Source organism: Pagrus pagrus (genome assembly GCF_965226575.1).
Source record: "Pagrus pagrus genome assembly, chromosome: 15".
Taxonomy (NCBI): Eukaryota; Metazoa; Chordata; class Actinopteri; order Spariformes; family Sparidae; genus Pagrus; species Pagrus pagrus.
In genome coordinates, this window is record NC_140199.1 from 3,725,783 (window position 1) to 3,749,816 (window position 24,034).

Below are 24,034 nucleotides of genomic sequence, written 5' to 3' on the forward strand. Positions count from 1 at the left end.
CATCTAATCGTGCGTTTGATTTATAAAATATACTTTCTCACAGCCAGCATGGGTGGAATTAAAGAAAACCTCCTGCTGCGTCTCCCTCTTCCCCTCTCTGCATGTTTTCCAGCTTGCCAGTAGGTGGAGCTTGTCTCCTTTGGCTCGAAGAGAAAAGAGAGAAGGAGGGAGAGAAGGAGATGATTAAAGCGAGAAGAAAGACAGCGAGAAGAGAGGCTGGGAGAGAGAGAGAGAGAGAGAGAGAGAGATGTAGGGAGGGAGAGGGAGGAGGAGGATGGAGATGGAGAGGGAGGGAGGAGAGAGAGCAAGCGTCAGCACTCCATGCGTTAAAAGGGCAGATGGTAACCGCGGGTAACTGAGGAGCAAACCACTCTGCTGGCCACAGAGCAAGAGATCAGCAGAGAGAGGGAGGTGGAGGGAGGGAGGAGAGCCAACACATGCAGCGCAGCAGAGGAGAGGAGAGGAGCATCTGAGAGGAAGCTGCACGCCGGCTCTGAACCAGAGAGAGACAGAGGGAGGAGAAGACTGAGTACTTCTTCTTCTTCTTCTTCTTCTTCTTCTTCTTCTTCTTCTTCAACACTGACAAGGAGGCAGAGAGCAAAAAAAAAAAAAAAAAAAAAAGCAAAAGACAGGAGACAAGAGGAGATGAGGAGAAAAGTATCCCTCCTCTCTACTTAGAGAGATACAGAGACAAAAGAGGGAGGGAGAAAACAAAAGGAGGTTGGAGAGATTGTTGGAGTGGAGGCAGCGGACGGGAGATAGTTAGAGGAAACTGCGAGGCTGATCAATGAGAGGCTGAGATTTTGGGGGAAGAAAATTTTCGACTCAGCAAGAAAAGAGAAGAGGAGGAGGAGGAGGAGGAGGAGGAGAGAGGAGAGAGGAGAGGGAGTCAATGACAAGGAAAGATTGATGAATGAAAGATGGGAGCAAAACATCTGGAGAGGAAAAAGACTTAGAAATATTTAAAGGGGGACAGAGAGAGGCATCCGGAGGGAATTTAGGAATATAAAAGGAGAGAGAGAGAGAGAAAAAGACAAGAGTGGGAGGAGAGGAGGAGCAGAGGGTGAAATATTTAGAAAGGGAGAGAGAAGATGAGCAGAGAGGAGGCAGAGTCAAAGAGTCACCGGCAGAAAACTTAGAGAAGAGACAGAATAAATCAGAGCAGTTGGGGGGGGAGCTGCTCTCCTCCTTTACTCTCTCATTTTATCTTAACTCGACTTTATAAAAACAGAGGCGGAGAGACGAGACGAGCAGCTGAGGAAGAAGCACAGTTTCGAGACTTTTTGTTCCCTGCAGATAAGATATTTAAGTAGATGAAACACAGGGCGAACCCAATGGCGTGCTACTACATTGTGATCAGTTCCACCCACCTGCGTGACGGACAGCTGAGGAGCATCAAGGGGGTGTTCAGGGGACCAATAGGAGCCAACGGACAAAGAAACACGGTAAGGCCTCCTCGTGTTGTGTTGCTTTCAGCTAAACTGGGGTGCTTTTATTTTGAAAACTTTGGACTTTGAGTCTTGTGTTTTTTTAATTGACGTTAATCCGGTTTAATGCGGAGTGCACGTGCAGCGTTTACCTCTAAATCGGCGTTTACTGGAGCCACTCCCACCCGTTTGATTGTCAGGTCCTTAATCATTGTGTTTGCCGAGTTAATTAATTGCCACTTCCATTAGGTTAATTGACTTGGTATTGGAGGCAGAGAGATGCAGATGGGGGGATGGAGGAAGCTAAGAGCTCGTCTGGCTCCGTGTCGGCTCCTTCGACATGTTCGGCTTCTTGTTTTTTCTTCCTTTTAAGTGTTCGATGTTTGAGGTCGGTTAGAAGTCAGGAGGGTTTGTTTTTTTTCTCTCTCTTTACATTTACATTTATTCCCAGTTTGACACGACTTCCTCTCAAACACATGCAGATCAACACGCTCACACAGTTTTATGCACATTTTTTTCTTGGAGCCAGATCTGAACCTAATCTTCTCCTCGACGACACATTTTGTTAATGCTCACTGTGCTCGACACCTCTTGGAGTTCGAAATATAATCCGATGAAGTACAGTTGGAATATATTCTTGGTGACAAATTAAAGAGCCCATTATGAAAATGTGAATGAAAAATGAGTTCAACGTGCCATGTGCTGTCCTCAAGCTGTGTGGGAAGATTCGTGCCGACCAGATGACTCAGACCCTTCTTTACTTTCTTCTCTCAGAGTCTAAACTCCAACTAAACCTTGTACCTCATTCTCCTTCGCTGAGCGTTACAGGAGAACATAATTAAAGCGAGTCCTTGTGGACGAGCACCGAAAATTCCTGCAGGCTTCAAAGAGAGACATCAGATGAGACGTCAGGAGGTTGTATGAGGGCAGTGCTGCTGCACACAGAGCCACTTCTCTTTTAAAAGAAATGACAATACGTACGACAGACAATCACAGAGCGGCCCGGTCGCCAGGATGACATGTCGGCAGTGATACGTCTGTCCTGTCATATCACGTCCACGTTACATGTTTATGACCCGACGTTCATATCAGGAGGTGGAGGTGAAGAAGGCTGCCGAGCCAGTGACCACAGCCACAGAGTTTGACAACATTTGTAAGCGTGATACAACCTGATATGTTTTTGTATATGTGGTGACAAGACCTCGGGACATCACCGAGTCAAAAACGTGATGTTCTCCAAACCCTAACCAGGTGGTTTGTGTGCCTAAACCTAACCAGAGCGTAAACACAACGTTGTCACAACATAATATAGAAAATTGAACCTTAAGAGATGTAAAGTTTTAACATGTCAGTGGTTTGCAGAACTTAACATTTATTCTGAGGAGTGGTTTGCATTTCCATCAAAAAAAGAAAAAAACAAGATACATACTTGGATGTGGTTGATGTTGTGACATCCACAGCTGTGTTTGTGGCAAAACCCCCCACAAAAAAACTGGTATTTTAGGCTAAAACATGATGTTTTCCAAACCCTAGCACTGTCACAACATAATACAGAAAATTGAACGTGAAGAAATGTAAAGTTTCAATGTAGCCGTGGTTTCCAGAAAGAACATTGCCAACATTTAATTTATAAATATGATAATACTTATTACTTTGGGGTAGCAATTCCCCCAAGAATAGGAAAAAAGAAAAACAATTGACATGATAAAAATAAAAAATAGTCATATATTTTGTCTCACTAAGTCTGTGTTCCTATTTTTATCATACTTTTTTAATATAATGAGTATTTATTCATCTATTCATGTTGCATAATGTATAAACTACTGTCTGAAATCCTTGGTCAGTATTATTGAGGGGGTCGGGACGTCTCCTGCTGAGTTTGTGGCGACAAAACCAGGTATTTTAATCCAAAACCTGAGTTTTTCAAACCCTGACCATGTGGATTTCGTGCCTAAACCCAACCGGACCATGACCACAGAGTCGTCACATGATAAAACGGAAAAATCTGCAGAAACATTGCCAACTTTAAAACACGGTTTCATTACAGTCATGTCTCGATCATTAGAAATGAATTAAAACAAGCGTTGGGTGAAACAGCGATCAGTAATTCAGACAGCTTGGTGTCTTTGTTCTGCCTCGTGTGATACGACCGTCGCACCATATTTCACTTTTACTTATATCAATACTTCTAATAACCGTCATAAATCATGAACTATGTGGACACGTCACAGTGGAGTGACGGGGGCTATAAGTCTGTGTGAGGGACTGGCCTGCAATAAATCAACAATACATCTGACTTAGCCTGCAATTAACTGAGAAGGGACACAATCGAGCCTGCAGCAGCTCTCAAGTGCTCTGCAGGCGTAACGTTTGTGTTTGGCTGCAAAAAGCTCAACATACAGATGCTCAACCCTTTCACGTGAATATACGTGATATATTACTGGTATTTGTGGCTTTAAAATGAAAACTAATGAGCTAAATCACAAAGCTAGATTGCAGCAGAAGTGAGAAAAAGGTCAACAAATCTCATATTGTGATCTTGTAGTGCAGAGCCAGAGGTGCTGACAACGGCAAGATGAAGATGTAGTCGGAAAAATAAGAAAGCAGCCTTTGGCACGCTGCGTCTGAGTGAAACACGAGGCCCTTATCAGCGTTAATAAAAGATCCTTGATCATATTTTTATGGACTGAGTGTGCGGTCACTTCTGCGAGCCGGTGGGAGTCTAATTTGTAGCTTAAATTGGGGAAAAATAAACTCCACGAGGCAGACGGAGAGAAGCTGTTTCTGCTCTGACACCCGCATCAGCAACATAACATCATCTGTATTCCTCAAAATAAAAGCTTTTTTCTTTTTTTTTTGGATCGAATTTGTTTGCAACACTTCTCATGACCTCAGCGAGTCGCCTCCAAATCCTCTACAAATCACTACTTACAAGATAAAACTGTTTTCCTGACCTGACACCGCTGTGAGTGAGGTTTTGGAGGTGTTTAAGCACAAAAAAAATACACAACTAAGGTGTGGAGAAGATCACGGTTTGGGTTTTAGTACTTGTGTGAAGAAAGAGGACCTCTGTTCGCATGGATACGATGAAAACCAGTCCATTAATGTGACGTCTTTAAAAGATTAGGGTCGTTAAGTGTCGGGCAGTGAAGCATCAGTGATGCTTTTCAGTGGTGAGTAATTTCAGCAGTAACATCATTTTGCTGTTTTGGGCGTCTGCTTGCTTACTGGGTCGATACCAGTTTGATCTCTCGCTGTGTTCACTGGTCTGAGACTTGTTACGTCGGCCCAGAGACCGAAGGTTTCATGGGAAGTGTTTAACCTGAATTCTGTCTAATGGCCAGCAGGGGGCGACCCGGTGGGTTTAAAAAAGGTCGATTTATGACCTAATTAAACATTTATAAAGGAGTTTCACGTCTTCTTCAACACAGCGTGATTTACATTTTGTAAATTATGGTCCCACTTAGACGATAAAGCGGCCGTGTTTTAGTAGCTACCACGTCGTGTCCTCGGGTCCTCAGTCAGATCCGATCAGGATATCCTCCACAGCTCCGCCCTCTTGTATAACGATGGTCACTCATGGCTCCAAAAAAACAAGATGGCGGCGACCAAAATGGCAGTCAACAAACCACAGGTGACGTCATCCCACATCAATCCCTCTGTCTCACTTACAGGTGAATTGTTAGTCAGCAGGCTTGCTCACTTTAATCAGTTTCTAAATAAAAGGCTCAGCAGTGGCTAATTGATCGATTGATTGAAGCAAATTAGTTTTTTCGTTTTGTCTTCTCTTTCTAAAAGATGAAACTGTGACATCTGAGTATTAGTTTAAAGGCTTTTTTGTGACGTAGCTGGACTGTAAATGAGTTTCAAAGGAGTCAACATAACCTTTCTCTCTAGCTTTAAAGTGCGCTCGTGCAGTGAGACAAAAAAAATGCTTTGGCTTTGATTGAAATGAGCTAACGCTGCTGTAACAGAGGCTTGACTATACAGCTAACAATGCACTTACAATGCATAGGGTGACAAAAACGCTTACAAGAAAACATCCAGTGTTCAGACGTTCTGCTCTCACAAATGGGTTTATCTCAGGATCAACAGACGCAGCTAGAACAAGATTAAAGTCAATTTTCTTGGTTATCAGGGTGGCGTGTCCTGCGTCATCTAATTTATGGTTTGCCTGAAAAACAGCGACGGTGACGACCCACGCTGCTTACTGGAAACTTTGGAGATATTCATCGAGAAGTACAATAAAACGCTCTGAAACAGACGTTGGGTGCTCCTCATTGGGAACGATTGAAAAAAAGACGTTGCTGCTCAGAAAGACAAAAAAAAACAGCTCCAATATTTAATGAGTGACTAATTAAATATTTAAGATAACTTGTCCAACACTGCTGCCTCCAGGAAACAGGACACTGGAAGCGGTAGTCTGGATTAAAGTCTGATATTTTGTTGACCAACAACGACGCTGACCTCAAAACATCACACTTTCTCCTCCCGTGGTCGGACATAAGTCTGAATTACTCAAGCTGAAAGACGTCTCGGTCGTGTGAGCGTAAACAAACGTGGTTGTTCGCTGAAAGAACTGACTCAAACAATCTTTCTTCTCTTTGTTAGAGTTAAAAATAGACGCTCACTTACTCCTCTTCAAACATATTCATTATTGTGCTTCGCTGGAAAAGATGAGGAGCTAATGAAGCTGTTACGGCATCTTTTTTAACGAGTGCGAGTTTCCAGACGTGATAAAATGTCATCAAACTCAGAAAACATAAGGTAAAGTTTATCCCGCTAACACAAAACCATAAATAAACGTTCTTTAATTACCACCACGAGAAAACCGGCGGCATTTCAAAGGCACCCGTTCAACTCTGTTCGTCACCTAATCCAGGAATAGAAAAGCTATATCAAGAGATTTAATTGGGCGAACAACCACACATGACTATCACCAGTCACCTCGGATCCTCATGTTTCCCAAGTTAATTTTATCTCCGACTTCTACAGCGGCAGGCGGGTTTCTGATGAAATTGCATGAAACGATCATGTCTTAAAAATTCAAATAACATGCTCGGCGCGCGGAAAAATGAAGGAGATATGTTTGGGGTTTTTTTTTTTGCGAACGCACAAAAGGATTGCATTAGAGAAGACACGAGCAGAAATAGGCGGCGGAGTTTGAAGCCAAAAGAGTGTAAAGTGAGCGAGTGTGTGGAGATCAGTGGGACGGATGAGTGTCGACAGCTTCCTTTTAACTCTAATGACTCAAGTTAAATCCCATGATTACGCCAAGATGTGTTCATTATTTATCAGTCATGACTAAAATAAACCTTTAATAAACCTCCTTATCTACAGATAATATAAATGACTTTCTTTCCGCTTCAGACGGCCATTGTTTCCCAGATTCTCGAAGCTTTTCCTAAACCCAGTCTGTAGTCTGAGTGGAGATTGATGTGAGAAGCATTACCTCACGCTTGTACTGTGGCACTGAACATGCTGTTAGTTGTGTGTGTGGGAGGGACACACTTTCAATTTTTAATGACATCCAGCTTGTTTTTCACGGAGGTTGAATGAACTTTTTTTAAGGCGCAGGTGCCAAATAAATTATTGACTCTCACAACAATGTAAGATTTAGCAAAGAAAGTTGACTCTCATGTCATTTAAAGGCACTCGAGCGACGAGAGTTTGGTAATACATGTTCAAACTGAATGGAAAACAACATTGTTCACTTTATTTAAAACATGTTGTTGCTTTAACTTGCTCTGTTGCCAACGCTGCCTCTGAACCGTCAGCCGACCTCACGCTCGTCCACGTTATAAATACCAACACGCAGCTGGGAGACGAAGTAGAAAAGAAAGATGTGAGTAAATCAGTGGAGAGAGAGAGACAGATATACACATGTGTATTACATCATGATTACATTTAGTTATCAACATCACACCTATCATGCTCTGTGACACCGTGCATGATAACACCCTGCAGGCATGTTTGATGATGGGAGGGATGAAAATAACGTTGTGGTTGTGGCTCAACACCTCGCTGAGACGCCCCGGACTCCAGTTTTTCACTGTCGCCGAGGCTTTACCTCATGTGCTAAGTGCCGATAATGACCAGTAGAGCCACTCAGTGTGTGTTCTCCCATTTGCGCTGGTCCAAACTGGGTGCTTTGATCCTGATATGAGTCTGGTATGAATATAATCTGCTTACTGATCCTGTTACCTGCAGAGCATCTAGACAGAATGGACTCGCCATAGTCCATATAAGTTATTATAAAACATGAAGGAGAATATAAATGAAGATATTACCCTGATAGAAAACATGATGATGTTCCTTAAACAAGAAAATACATCTAATTTGCCATTTACTTGTTACTCAACCTGGCAACCCCGCTCATCTTATTTTGACTTATTCATGCTTCTGACTGACTAATTGACTGTATCATACCATATGTTTATATTTTAATTGACAGCTGTGTAGACTTAATATACTTATGGTATAAGGGATGTGTTTTTCTGGCATTTAAATGTGACTTATGTAAACAGAAACATCCACTAATGCTCCATTCGTGCTTTGTCTCTGAGCTCGGCTCCGACAAAATGACTGAATCCATCTTGTTTTGGAGCAGCGGTGTCACAATATCGCGATATTTACGATAACCGTGATATAAAAACATTTAAATATCGATATCATGTTGATAATACACATTTTGTTAATAATCCGACCTTGTCCATGTTTTGTTTACGACTTCATCTCGTTGCCTTTTCACCAGTAATTAAGTGTAATTGTTCTTTTTGTACACTTTTATTAGACAGTTATGGTTTCAGACTCTCTCCACCTCCCTACACTTGTATTTTGAGGGTAATTTATTCACCCAAACAAACAGTAAACAAAGTTAAATATAGATTTGATTGATAGATTGATATCGCAATAATATCGTTATCGTAAATAATCTGATATCGTGACGGCCCTATTTAGGAACATTGAATATTTGACATTAAACCTGCTGACCTGTTTTCTTTTATTTTCTTAGATTCATCCTTTAATTGTTATAACTGTCATTAATTTTATTTAATTACTTACAGTTGGCAGTTGGGGGAAGGTTGGGTCGGAGTTGAGTAACAGAACTTGTTAGTATATAATCAATTAAATAAATATGGATAAAATAGGGATAAAAGTCATAAACTGGTTTGAGAGAACGAGCTGTTGTGGAGCTTTTGATCATATCACATGATAACAACATAGAGTTTGTCTTGTCTGTCTCTTGACCTTGGAAACAGATGATGAGAAGATAAATAAAGCTTCAGAATATATATATAAATATATACACACACACATATAATGATCAGAGTTTGCCTATTAAGTGCAGCTGTTCAAATAAAACAAGGAAATAATTTAGTTGTAAAGAAACTGAGCTTCAGAGTCGACTCTTGACCTTGGAAGCAGCAGATGAGGAGATAATCTCACCCTCAGATCATCGTCGTATCTGAAGCGTCCAATCACACTCGACCTTGTGCTGAGAGTATTTCTTCTGCTTATAGGAATATTTCATAATATTATAGTGATATTGGAAGTAGTGTCAGATACAGTATGTTCCCTACAGCTTGTGTTTTTTGTGGTGATCTGAGAGAATTTCTCTTTCCTGTGAGCGGCACCTGGATTTATCACGTCTAACTCGACATGATCGCTTCTGTTTCACATTTAATTATCAGTCCATGAGATGTTTGACACTTTGCTGTTCGACAGGTGAGCGTTTAGCTGCTGCAGAGAGCAAACACGTCTCACGCTGCATGCTGATATCACCTCCTCTCGCCTCTTTAAAGGAACAGAAGTCCTTCTAACACCCTGAATCAAATGTTTCTCTCTCTGTACCTTAATTGCTGGGATGTGCCAGAGATACTCGGGCACGGTGCCGGTGTCTCTCTGTGTTACTATGCATGCTGTCAACACAGCTCGTCTCAAACCCACACTGGGTGGTCCGAAGTCTTCATTTATTAAAACAACGTTTAAAACCATTGAAGGAGCGCAGCCCGGCGCTCTGCTCCTCCTCGTGGATGTGTGTTTTTGTAAATCAGGTAGTTCACAGTGACTCTGCGCGGCGACATTAATTCATGATAGCCCACCAGCTGTCAGGGACTATTTCACACCTTTTCCCAATATCAGTTGTGTTGCTATAGAAACATTGATTCCAGTAAGTTAAATAACGCTGATTTCCTACACCCTACTTGGCACATAAGATTTGACATCAGATTCCTTCTGAGCATTCAATTTTCTCTCTGCAGTAATATTTACGAGCAATTTGTTTGTTTGTGAACGTTTCCTGTGCCGGATGTGGGACGTTGCTCTCGAGGAAACGCTCCCGGCTGAACAAGCCCCTCCGTCGTGGAAATGATCCGTAATAGAGATGAATTTCAGGAGGTGAGAATTGTCATTTTAAGAGCTTATTGCAATGTTTAATCATTTGCAAATGGAAATCTCTGAGAGTCAAAGGCTGAGAGAGATGGCCGTGGTGAAATCCAGCAAACAGTCTCAGACGTCACAGAGTATTTTTATCATTTTCCCCCCAAAAAAATATGTTTACAAATTGGCTGAGATCACCGGTGAAAAGACAATCATTATAAGTATCACTGCGATTCTGCAGTAATCGATCCTCTGCAAGAATCATCAAACAGTGCAGCACAATATCTGTCTTAAGTGCAGGAATTGTGTTTTTATTCGCTGCATTACGTTGTGAGTTTCACCGAATTTGACACGAACTGAGATGAAACAACGTATAAAATAAGTGCAAAGGGTTTCAGCTCTTTATCACACACGCTGTCTGCAGCATGTTCATGTGGCTCATCGTTAAAATGTGTTTTCTTTCCAAGTGAGGAAATAAAATGTTGCATAATCTGGTTGACAATCATAGACATTTATAAGCACTTAAGATCCAATCATCACTAAAGCATCTGTCATGCAAGAGAGCCGAACCCCCTCTGACAAGGGATCGTCAAAGACGTAGTACTGATTTAAGCTCTGACTGAACTGTTTCCCCCCAGTTTATAGCTAGCTAACATTAACTAGCAAAACATCCTTTCATGTTACAACTTAACCAGGTACAAATAGCACTGCATGCTGTTTAAATCACGAGATGTTGTGAAGTAGTGACTCTGGTTGCCAGGGTATCAATAACTGGCAAGAGGAAGAGATACAATATAATCCCCAAATCGATATTTGGTTGACCTGGTTCGAAGTTTTTGCCAGAATAAATGTTGGCATTGTACATTAACAACACTGTGCTCATGCTCTGTCTGTCACAAAACCAACTGGTTAGGAAAATATCATGCTTTGGCTTATAATACCCGTTTTATTCACCATAATCACGGCTGGAATTTGTCTCACGGTCCCCTTAAAATTAAAAATATCCAGTAGTCTCATGCTTACAAAACCAGTCTTGAACAGTGGTCGAGTGTAAATTCAGCACCCCCTCCACCTCCCCAGTATGAAAGACTGGTGATAAACATGCAGTGTGAACGTGATGTGACATGTTTTTGTAGAAACGGCAAAGGTGAACCTATCAGTGGTTTGCAGAAACATTAACTGCCAACATGTTATTCTGGCGACTGGGCAGGATTTGCGATTCTGGCTTTCGACTGAGAAATTTGGATGTGGTTTCTTAGTCAGGCTCCAAAATGATGATAGGGTATAATTTGCACATTGTAGAGGATTTAATATGTCTCTATTACAAATCCTGCTATAGTGTCACATTTCTTTCTTTCCCTTTTTTTTTGCTTTTGATATCATTTCACACCTGTTGGGAAGCTGCCGGGGAATATTTTACACGAGAAGCAGAAGAAAAAGAGACTTTTTGTCACTGTGCACTCAGAAAGTGAACATTATCATGAAACAATAAGAGTATAAGCTCGCACACATTCAACTCCGGCAGTAAAAGAAGCAGGTGGTTCACGGGAGTCAGGTCGATTTTCTTTATCAGACGTTTGTGTTGAGTGTCGAGTGTTTTCAATTAAAACCACAGACCGTCTTCTAACAGCTATAATGTCCTTCAGCTATGTTCTCTCTCGGTGCTATCGGCTATCTGACAAGAGGCCTAACAACACCCATGATAATACAACACTATAACCTACTGCCTCTCAGCTGTTAGTGTGTGTGTGCGTGTGTGTGTGTGTGTGTGTGTGTGTGTGAGTGTGTGCGTGTTGAGGTCTGAGCTTGCCAACAACATGGCTCCTCACTCCATAAATTAGCACTGATGAGGACACTGTGCATGCGTGTGCATTTGTGCATGTGTGTATGAATCACTAAGTCACTGTGCATGCACGTGTGCATGCACGTGTGTGTGCGTGTGCATCACTGTGTGTGTGTGTGTGTGTGTGTGTGTGTGTGTGTGTGTTTTAACAGTTGTGAGTGAGGCAGTTGGTCCGTCTGGGTTCGAGCAGTTACGCATGTGTGCGTATGCAGGCATGTGTGTGTTTAGAAGTTTTGGCTTGCATGGCACGAGTGTGTGTGTGTGTGAGGGAGTGTGTGTGTGCGTGTGTGTGTGTGTGTGTGAGAGGGAGTGTGTGTGTGTATTCAGTAGTTGTGAGTACATGGTGTGCTTCATTGATGTGTGAAACATCAGCTATGACTGTGGAGCCATCTGCTCCAAAGGGAGAGTTAGAGTGCAAGTGTGTGTGTGTGTGTGTGCGTGTGTGTGTGTGTGTGCATGCGCATGTATCTTCTTCTCCACACATGGGTGTGTTTGCGTGACATAGCAGTGTTTGTGAGTGTGTGTGTGTGTGTGTGTGTGTGTGTGTGTGTGTGTGTGTGTGTGCGTGGAAGTGTGTGTGAATTTCCGACACAGTCTGATTACTTGGCCGAACCAACACGTTGTTTTTTTGTGCACTGGGACGTGATGAAGTTTAAAAAAGCTCAAATATCTGGTCGATGCTTTCAAACGGACTCTCAGACGTCCAGAATCGTTTAGTTTGCTCAGATCTTATTCTGTGAGTCTTTCAGTGCAGATCTTCAGATATCAACAGGTTCTGCTCATTAAACAACAACATACACAAACCGAAACATGCAAGTCTTTTCTGATCTGATGTATCAGCAGGAAATCGTTCATCTAGACGTTTTAATACTTTGAATTTAACAGGTTTCTTCCCCCCTTTCCTTTAACTTGCCTTAAAATAACCTGAGGAAGTATAACATCTCGAGGCTGTAATGTGATCGATACGGTCGTGTGATGCGCGGAAGGCGTTTCGCTCGAGTGACCCTCGGTTGTGAGCGGCCTGCAGTTAATGGCACACTTAATGGTTCATTAAGTAGGTACTATGCAGTGTATACTGATTGAGTACGTAGTAGGCGGGTGCGTTAGTATGCGACTCTCAGTCTTCACTGTGTCGCGGCTGTGAATCAGTTCCTCTGATTTAAAGTGTTTCGGGGGGGTGTGGCGGTTTAAATGCTAACAAATGGGCTCGTTGGGAAGCTTTTAAGTGTTGTTTAGTGAGGTCAGCCGATCAGGATTCAGCGAGCGACTCAAAGATTAAGGATTCCTCTTGATGCCGTGCTAAAAGGTCTGGTGTATGATAAAGCATAATAATTAGAGAAAGAGTAAAAATAACCAAAAAGGGGAAAGAAATAAAAGGATGGAGTGTATATTGTCCTGGATGGTTACAGTGATGTTTTAGTTTTTATTGCTGAATCACCTGTTAAATGTGATTGATTGTTTTGTAATCATGTCCAGAAGATGCTGTATATCTTACTATCTGATTAAATGTAGGTACTGAACAGCTAAAGCAGGTTTTATAGTGACTATTCTCTTCATCGAAAAAGCCTCTGAGGGACCTCGACTCTCAATACAGCTCAACAAACGTACAACTGTGAGGTAAATTGTTTCCTTCCGGCTAAAAATAAACCACAAGTCCAGGCTGATGAAAGCAGGCAGGCGGGGGGGTGACAGGTCAGAAACTGTGTGCTTCTCTCAGCACCTGAACCTGAACACACCCTCACATACATCTCTTTACAGTTATGTCCTATTTATTAAAAAAAACAACATACTCAAGAATTTAAAATGACTTTTTACATGTTTTATCTCAGCTAGAGATAAAAAAAAGCCATGTTTCAGTTCCTCAGTCAGCTCAACCAGACGTACTGAGCTGATTTGTGGCAGTTCAACTTTGGAAAAACATGTTTTCGTATCATGCTTCATGAAATCTTCATGCCGTTTTCCTCTGATACCAGAGACTCTCTGCATACGTCGAACTCCCAAGACGCTTCGACAATGAGACGACTGCTGAGACATTTGTTGTTTTTTTAAACGCTCACAGAATAATGACGGCTTCTCTTTGTTTGTACAGACATTTTTAATTTGATCACCCAGTGCAGCAGTAGATGTCCATGTAATCATCCAAAGTACAGAAAGAAAATGTTTATATGTGTATGAATTAGAGCCCAACTGGCATCAACGTGACTGTTGTAAAGATTAATGCAGAAGACGACGCTCGGGGTGATTTATAATTATTACATTTCTATTGAAGGTTGTTGTTTCAGTTCATTTAGTTTATTGTTAAACTGTAAAACATCCTGCCTCTCCTGTTACAAGTCTACAACCACATCAGAGGGATCACTGCAAAAATCTCACACCTACCTCTTCTAATGTGGCGGGAAAAGATCTTGTTTGTTACGCCTGTCGCAGCACAAGTGTCACTGCTAGTTGTCATTTTCACATTTTCACCTGTGTGTCTCTGGGCATGTTGGTCCTGAACTGAGGTGTGGTCAGAGAAAGGGGCACCTGGCTTTTAAAGGAGCACTATGTAGTTTAAGGAGAAGTCTTATAATGTTTATATTTACAATATTAATGAGTTAATAATACAATAATACAATCCTTAAGTGAATAAACAAGCTCAGAGGAAAATAAGGTCCATACAGCACTGTTTGAAGCTAGAAAGGTGGCAGGGTCCGCCACATATAAACAATATGAAACTGTGTTGTCCTTTAAGGTCAATTTGTTTATTTAGTCATGAAAACAAAGAGAGAAAAATGTCTTCCCCAAAACGACATAGTGCACCTTTAAAGGGAACGGGAGACGACACCCTGATTGGTCTAATTTACGTTACACCTACAACACGCCCATGACGACCTCAGAGTCTAAACACAACCCCTCTGCGCCCAGATTATCCACCGTTAACTAGCAAAAGCACTATAGATGATTTAAATAGGGCCCCTTGACTCTTTAAGGGCACAGACTCTGATCTCCTGAGAGGGGAAAAGACAAGTGTGTGACCCGTCCAACCTCTCCGACTCTGACTGTTATTGCTCTTTACTCCATCGCGTCAGGAAGCGACGTTAGAGGCGTAACTACAGCGACAAACGTACGTGCTGCATTTGATGTCGACCCCAAAAAACATGTTTATAAAAAGGCAAGGAGGAACAAAAAGAAGCTAAATTGTTTGTAAAAAGTGTGAAAACACAACTTTTATTCCTTAAATTTAACGGTCTGTTAGTCAAAAGTGAGCATGTAGTGTTGAAGATGAATCACGTCCTTAATGAGGTCTGAACCTCGAGACTCCAGAGTGTCGAGCTTCAGTGTGAATTATTCAACCAGGATGAAGAAGTGTGTGTGAAAACAGACTTCGTCTCTTTGTTCGGTTCTATATTCGAGCTGAGAAATGAGGATGAGTTAAATGTTAATCTATTTAGAGGATCCTTTTATGAGTAAAGACTTCTCGGGAAAATCAATAAAAACATTAATACGGGATGCTGGTGGAGCGGATGCAGGCGAGGAGACGAAGGTGTTGGTCACTCATCATGTCAGCTACTTTATGTTTTACTACAATCACCTTTGTCATCTGAAACTTTTTCAGTGCTTTCATACTTGAAAAAACATCAGAAAACAAGCACAAACACACTCAGGCTGCTTCACAGACAGCTGAGTGGAGGAGCGATTCTGTGCCGGAGCGGTTAAACCCAAATAAGCTTTGTTCTGACTCTCTCTCATGAGTCAAGAAGTAGAAAACGTTTTCTTGTTCTTGTGAAATATCCCCCCCGGGGTCACATTTACCATCGTGTCACGCTCGGCGGAGCAGCTCCTCGCTGCTGCACGCCGCCGCCGACCTCACAGGTTCATGAAGCTCAAACACTCGCAGGAATTACAGAAGCACAAAAGCCCTGTATTTCTTTTTTCCTGCCGCGTGGCCCCTTTAAGAGGAACAACACCCTGAGAGGTTTAATTTTTCATCCGAAGATGTTCTTAATGAGTTGTGGAGTGCTGAATGTTATAAAGTATATATTTATGTAGCGCGGTCGCTACTCGATTACCATGGAAACTGAGGTAGCATGTTGGAGGTGAGTGGGCGTCAACGCGACTTAGATGAACCCTGCGAATGTGGTGGGAGGGACGGCGAGAGAGAGAGAGAGAGTGACAGAGGAAATGGAAGCAGATGGAGAAAAAGTAAGAAATAAAAGCTCAGAGATGAGTTTTTGTTTTGTTTTTTTTAACGGAGAAGTTTTTGTCCTCCACTTCTCTTTTCATCTGCTCTCGTCTGAAAGAAGAGAGAGCTGCCCTCCTCTTAACATTTTGCAATTTTCACTCCTTCTTTCTTGCTTCTGTCGGCCGCACTCGACGAGACGTTTCTACTCGACCAGTCCTCCAAAAACAAATGGTTGTTTGTCCGCGGCCTCGAGAACCTCACGTCTCGTGCGCTTGACTCATCGACTCGAGAGAAACACGACGACTGTGAGATGTATCTCTGATAATGTGGCGCTTCTGAGCCGATCAAACTCAGAGAAAACACGGCAGGACACGAGGTGAAGTTCAGAGGGGAAACGTCAGGAGGTCCGTCCGGCAGAAGCAAACAACACCAGGCAGAGAGCGGGCAAAAATCCCCAAAACTATAAAGACTAACAAGAGGAAAAATGTTGTGAAGTGATGAACAGATGAGGATGAAACCAGTGGAGGAGATATAGGAGGGCTGGCTGATTGGAGGAGCAGGAGCAGGTGAGTGATTGGCAGCAGGTGTGGATGATCAAGGAAGTGAAACGACAGGAGATGTTAGGAAGGAAAATACACAATGCACTCAGTGGAGGTCCTTCTTCCTTCTGTGGTGTGTTCACGAGCTGGTAGATCATCATGGAGGAAACAACATGGAGGCCACAAAGAAGATGTATTACAGAGTGATTTTGTCCCTGACTTGTTTCAGCACCAGTACACTATTATTATTATTATTATTATCAGCAAAATAGACTCAAAGTATCAGAAGTAAAAGTATCCGAGTCGTTATTATTGAAGCATTAACATGTGTATACTGAGGTGGAGCTGATTTAACTGCTTTGTGTACTTAAATCTAAAACAAAGCATCACATCTTAATCTCCTCTTATCTGTCGCTGCTTTCATTTTCTCCTCCTCCCTCCTGTTTCCTCCTCTCAGCAGGACGTCAGCTGCTCTGCTTTCTCCTCATTTTTCCTCCAACTGTCACTTCTCCTCTCCCCTGTCGTCACATCTCGTCCTTATTTGTTGCTCCTCTCCTGTTTTTCTCCCTCCCGTCTCACCTTTTCCTCGCTATTATTTCTCCTCTTTTTTCTCTCAACATGATATTTGCCACCATGTTGCCATCACTCCTTTCCTTTCCTTTCCTTTCCTTTCCTTTTTCTTTCCTTTCCTTTCCTTTCCTTTCCTCTCCTCTCCCCTCTTGTTTTTCTTGGTGTCACCTGATCTTTTCATCCTCCTTTATATTTCTCTCCTCCCCTCTCTTCATCGGTACTTATCCTCTGCTCTCCTCTCCTCTGATCTCTCGTCTCCTCCCTCCCTTTCAACGACACATCAGTACCTTTGCTTTCTACCTGTCCTCCTTCTTCTTCCTCCTCGTCCTTTATCTCCCATTTTCACCCCTCTCTCTCCTCTTTGTTTCTTTTGACCTCTCTTCTTCTCGTCTCAACAATCCCTTTTTAAAACCTTGCTTGTTACTTGTCATTTTGTTTTATTTCTGCATCCACGTCCTCGTTTTGTTCTTCTTCTCATCCCTTTTTGTATTTTCGTCTTCATTTCTCCTCTTTCCCTCCTTCTGTCATCATTTGTTGCTCCTCTTTTTCTCTCCTCATCTCAGTGTAACCTTTGTCTTCTCTCCTTGTTTTTGAAGAACCACTCCTTTATTTCTCTCTTCTTTTCTACCATTGGCAACCTTGCATTTCCTCTACTTCCCTCCTCTTATCCTCTTCATCAGTGGTCCTTCTCTTTATTTATTTGTCTTTGTTTGCAACCTTACTCTCTATTTGTTTGTATTTCCTTCCCTCTCATTCATCGGCGCTCTCATCGTCTCCTCGCCGCTCTTCATTCCAGTTTAGTGAGCAGTAAAAACAACGATAAAATAATAATAAAAACAACAACTGTCCCGTGATTATAAACCCATCTCCATCTGGATCTATCACACCCTCACACTGAGCAACACACGCACACACACACACACTGAGCCGAATAGGAAGTCAAACAGAAGGCCAATAAGACACGCTTGGCTGGAGGCGACTCTGCAGTGTGTGTGTGTGTTTGTGTGTGTGTGTGAGATACAGAGAGAGATAAAGCGAGGCGGTGTGTGTGTGTCTGTGTGTGTGCGTGAACAGTATTCACTCCTGTCATTGTGTGAACCTCGTGTCCTCTCAGCCACAGGAAAATGAGATAAATCCTTAAACATTTTTTTGTCGATACTCGAGGGAACGATTCAGACTAAAGACACCTGGAGGTCAGGAAGAGACGCCGCCGCCGCCGCCATCGCCACCGCCGCCGCCACAGTAAAATAAAATGAAGTAGAAACTGGTTATCAAGCTGGAACGACTGCAGTAATTTCTGATTAGGCCCTAAAATCTGAAACTGAATCCATGAATAAAAACTGATAGACTTTTGATAAGCTTGTTGATAATAACACCCTGTCGACTAATTACTTTTTTTTAAAAAAGAGTTTGAGTCGGAGGATGTCTTCGTCACCTTCGTAAAAACATCCTGGGACACTTTTTAAAAAGGTTTTGTTGACAGTACAAATACTTGAGTATTTATTTTTTTGACTGTTCCTCCCTACATCTGAACACAAATATCTGTACTTTCTACTTCCTACATTTTCAAAACAGGCTTGTTACTTTAGTTTTAATGCATCCGAGGGGGAATTATCGAGTCCCGATGTCACAAGACTGATTTCAAGGCAGACGCAGCAAGACGAGACAACGTAAAAAAGACGTGAGAAGAGGGAAACGGACAGAGAGGGAGACTGGAATGGGGAGTAAAGGCGTGTTAATGTCGCATCTGGAGAGATTTTCTTATTTTGTCACTTTGTTGCTGCTCGGGACGCTTCACCGACCCAAAATGTGTCTCTGTGAAGGGACTCAACAATCAACTATCTCTGTGGTGCGTTCAGGAACAGCGTCAGTTAGCTTTTTACCAGAAATGGCCGGTAGAAATGTCCTTCAGAGGGATACTTAGTTACTTTGCTTTACTTTTTACACTTTGAGTACATTCCAGAGCCTGTACTCTATTACTTTTACTTGAGTAAAGAAGAGTAAAGAAGTATCTAAAGGATGTGTGTGTACTGGCAACACCTCTGTGTGTGTGTCAGTGTGTGTGTGTGAATGTGTGTGTGCTTGATGAAGTCTAAGGAGCAGTGGTGCATAAAATGATGGGCAAAAGGGACACATCTGGTCATGACAGCCCGAGGGACGGACACACACACACACACACACACACACACACACACACACACACACACTTGTACATCTAGGAGTCCAAGTGTTCACCCTCACACCACGGAGAATTCAAACCAGGATTATGTATCTGTAGATCTCTAGATGTGTATCCGGAAACCTTTTCTACACCTGGCATTACCATTTCTTCGTGTTATCGCAATTCAGGTACGCAGAGCTGCAGAAAAAACTCCTTGCAGGATTGGTTTGATGGTTTCCAGCCCAATGATTGCCCCCAAAATCTGCTCAAATTGATTAAAAAAACACCCAAATATTATCTTTAATGTGCTATAACACACGAGGGCTCAATGTTAGGGTGCAGCTTTGAGACTGTTTTCTGTTTCTGCCTCGAAAATAAAGACAAACAAACAACATGTGTTTTATCTGAATTGGTAAACTGTAACGACAGTAGCCTTAAGTCCTCACACGCAGACACACATTCCTGCACGCACACATTAAAGTGCAGAGAATGAGGAAATAAGAGAGCAAGAGAGAAGAAGAGGAAGAAAGAGGGAGGAGGACGCACACAATCCTGTTCTGCCAAACAAATAATAATGACAACACTGCAGCTCGTGTGTGTTTTTAAGTCTCTGGTTAATGATAATGATGTTAATTCATGTCTCCTCTCAGCAGGATGAATACGGATGTGTTCGCATAACTAAAATGTATGAAATTTTTAAGAATTAAGACTCAGAGTACTTTGTAGGTTATTTCAATTTTAAAAGATCATCATACATGTGTCAAAGACGTCATTGTAATCTGCGTATTGAGATTTTGTGACGTCGTGTCTGTTCGTCCTGAGGGAGAGGTCCACTTCTGTGGTTCCTCCCCAGATTTCTGTGAAGGTTTTTCCCTGCTGAAAGGGTTTTCCTTGTGATGGATGCTCTTCACATTTATGTCGATTTCTGTTGAATGTCTTCCTTCGTTTTTAAATATACTTCTTTTGCACCCTTAGCAGGAATTATAGCAAAGTGTAATGAGTAATCAACACACAGACAACAAGTCTGATCACAGTTGTTGTACCAGAGTGTGACAACACTAAACATTTCCCTCGATATCATTTACATAAAACGTTAGAAATGCATATTTTCACTCTCATAGGACATGAAATATGGCCTTTAACATGACATAGATTTAACCTTTACTTTTTTGTGTAGTGGCTTGATAAGCTGATTAGTTAAACTGTGTACAATAATAGGAGATGTGTTGTAGGAGATCCAAGTAATAATTTATCAGAATTTATTTGCCAAATTGAGGAGGAGTCTTGGTTTGATGTAAACTCACACTGGTTTACGTGTAAATAATATATATTTTGTTTAAATTTTACATAAAAGAGGAGGCTAGGCTTTTGGTTTTTTCTTTTTTCTTGCTTTATTTGTGTAACATCATGGCAAGCTGATTGTTTTTTGTCTTTAACTGTGTACAATAATAAGAAAAAGCTAATTTCCATCTGCAATAATTGATGATAATTTATTCCCTAAATTGAAGACACTGCATGCAAAAGTTGAGGACCATACATGTTTCAGAGATGTTGTCATTGTGTGATTTTTTCTACTTTTCGTAAAACAAGTTTCACATTTCATCTTTAAGTTTGAGGTCTCAGTGAAGTTTGGTGACGGTTCTGCTCGTCTTAAATAATAGATGTTTTGTCTCTCCAGGCGTTTCACTTGATAAAATTTACATAAATGCCATTTCACATTTAAAAACATGAATTTAAAATTTGCTTTTCTGTGTAGTGTCACGGAAAGTTCACAGTAGTTTAGTTACATTTATAACATTTTTGTCAGCAGGGGTTTCCTGATAGTTCGAGCTCCATGTGTGGAGGCTGAGTCTTCAGCAGCGACCAGGATCTGATGCCAGCGTGTTTTCTGAGCTTTAAAAGTATTTAAACAAAGAAAATTGTCTTTAATCAATATGAAGAGGAGATGTATTGGACCAGATCAGGCTGCTAGCTTATTTTCAGTACGATGAGACTTTAATCAATAATCATTTTTCTATTCAAACACGGCGCTCCGGACTGAAGCCTTCCTCGGTGACTCCAGCTGTTTACCTCGTGATCTACTACCTGTGTAATCTCTGTTCGGCGGTTGCTAGCTAACGTTTCTGTACAAGTGGTAAACACAGATGACATATAGATGCCCTTGCTCCGGGGCACGTCGGCAGTGTCGGGCGCTGTTGATACCTGAGATCAAACCGGTAATTCCTCCCCGGTGCTCAGTGGCCTCTCTAAGAGGATAGACGAGATAGTCAGATATTTTGGCACTCAGGCTGCGCTCTAATGACACAGCAGACGAGCAGATAGCATTGATCAGAGTGACCCCTCTTTCTAAATCAATAGAAATGATCCCATCTAGATAACGTTACACACAATCAATATCGCTCTGTGTGTGTCTGTCTGCGTGTGTGTGTGCGTGTCTGCACCAGATCCTCATGACCTGACCTGTGTCTTGATGAGGCTACCTGTGTGTGCGTGTGTGTGTGTGTGTGTGCCTCGATATAGTTTTGAGAGCACATTTGTGTGTGTGTATATGTGCATGTGTAAGTGTGCGTGTCTGTGTGTCGGGGGGTGGGGCAGCTTAAGGTCAGCCAAGGTGAGACGTAATGGGACTCTGACCAGATCCAATCTGGGACCACTTGTGGCAAAATGAATTGGCCTCACACATAGGAAGCTGAGTCTATCCCTGAGTGTGTGTGTGAGTGTGTGCCCAGCTGTCTGTGTGTGTCTCTGAGTGTGTCTGTGTATGTGTAAAGGCCATGCTTGCTGTGGAAAACTAATCTAATTTTGACAGGTTTGTGCAGACAAAAGGCCACATTTATTAAAAAAATAATAAAGTCACGAAGCGCCACATTGGGTTTGTACTTCCAGGCTCGCCGGCTGAACCGGTCGAGTGTTTCACACACCAGCCGCCACTTTGTGACCGTCTGTGATAAGTGTAAAATGCCACATGATTGGTTGTGTTGCATCGTGGAGAAAAAAACAACAAAAAAACATCTCCATTTCCTGCCGTCTGGTCCGTTGCCTTGTGGTCGACTCTGCAGATCAGATGCCGTCTTAAATCCTCAGATTCTTTCCGCTGCCTCTGTTGCTCCTTCACCGCAGTCTGTTGCCCGTTTTGTCACTGATATATCCAGGTTCCCCCGGCCCGATATACAGACGTCTAGACATCAAGGTTAGGACTGAGCCGCATTTCGGTTGAAAGGTGAGAGGAGTTGTGTTTATGTTCTCCAAGAGACCACTAACGTCGACTTCAAGGACCCGGGGGTGCTTGAGGATGTTCCAGAGTGTCTCCGGCAAAAAAGGGAATAATTTATTTTCCCTGAAACCATCCACGAGGAACACAACGAGAGAATGTTTGAGTGTTTTGGACTTTGGATTCGTGCACTTTCTATAATAAAACATCTAAAAGCAAAACTCTTCACAGATGGAGGACCCAGGGATGAAATCTTTGAAGAAGCAGTGGTCTAAGTTACGTACTTTCAACAGCACGTAAACAGGAACACAGGAAGTGTTGGTAGTATACTGTGTGCAGCTGAACAATGGTTGAACGAACAGCTACTTCAGAAAAGCTGGGAGGAGACTGGATGGGAATTAACTGTGAATTAGACGGTGGCAAAGGACAAGCGGAGGTTCGTGCAAGACAGATTTGACTCTGAGCAGCTCTCTAGGCGTTGTATGCCTTAACATGCGTGCCAACGTGAAGGATGCGTGAAAGCATGTGGGCAGTGACGGTTATATTGTTGAAACGATCGTATAGAGCAGACGAGCAAAAACCAAGGGCCATGTTTCCACTTAACACAGAGTAACTCAAGTCGAGCCAGTTTGACTTCGATCATGCCAGATGACAACAAAAGTTACGTCATTACACTGACCCAAACCCTTCATACGGATCGGGTCGAGCCCACTATTTACCCAACGTTTCCTCATGAGCAAGCACTTGGCGACTGTGACACGACCTGGACTCTATAGGTGGGCGGCCATCTGCCCCGACCGGATGGTTAAGTAACCTAAACATATATAAATATAGAACAATATGTCACCCAGATGTCTCTGTTTCTGCTGACCTTCAGATCTCAGCGAGAGCAGTTTACCTCTCCAATCACCAGCTGCCTCGTTGCAGAGGGGAGTGCAAATAAGCGACTAATAAGAAATGCGAGTATACACACATTTGTATGCAACAAGGAGTCAGAGGGGTCAGTCTGACTTCTCGCTTCTGTCACAGCCGGGAACAAACACATTTCACCAGAACAGCCTCTAACAGGAGCTGTGACTGCACACGGTAAAGGCTGCACCGAGGCCGAGACCTTCTTGTTGTGAGGTGACACAAGAAGGTCACCTCCTTTTCTTTAAAGTATGAAATACTCACCGCATGGGGCCCGAGAAAAGTTGCAGCTTCCTCTTTTCACGACGGACCAACAGTTTGTAGATTCACAGCAGTTTGGCTCCTTTATGTCCACAGAAGACACCTCAAACTGCTCCTTCGACAAAACCCACTTCTCCACCTCCGTCATTCGTCTGTCAGACTCCAGGATTATTGTATTTCAAGGTTAATCATCGTAGATGGCCAGAATCTATTATACTTTCTATAGCGCACACTGCACATCGCAGCAGGTGAGCCGGATAGGTTAGAGGGACAAATACAGTCATGAAGAGGCTGTAATCAGAGAGAGCGGCTCTCAGCAGAGATCGTGTGATTGGATCATTTATAGAAAAAATCCAGGGAAAGTTTTCTATGAGACAACATCGACGTACTGTAGTTACAGAACAATAGATACTCAGGCTGAATAGACTGAATTAGCTCCTTATAGAAATGAAACTATGACGGATGCAGGTTATAGATTTGTAAAATTCAAATGAATAATTTACTGAACATGAACTTCAAAACGCAACACGATGGCCAGTTATCGTACACCTGGCAACACTCGTCAGTCA

At 42.4% G+C, this 24,034-nt stretch overlaps 1 protein-coding gene across 1 annotated transcript in view; it reads left to right on the forward strand.

Moving 5' to 3' along the window:
* The first annotated feature begins 299 nt into the window (after positions 1 to 299).
* LOC311270299 (uncharacterized protein) overlaps positions 300 to 24,034 on the forward strand; it is a 76,133-nt gene continuing 52,398 nt past the window's right edge. Inside the window, exon 1 of the mRNA XM_084375093.1 lies at positions 300 to 1,445. Within this exon, the coding sequence (XP_084231219.1) occupies positions 1,314 to 1,445 (132 nt within the window). The 5' untranslated portion in view covers positions 300 to 1,313. The remainder of the gene's footprint in view (positions 1,446 to 24,034) is intronic.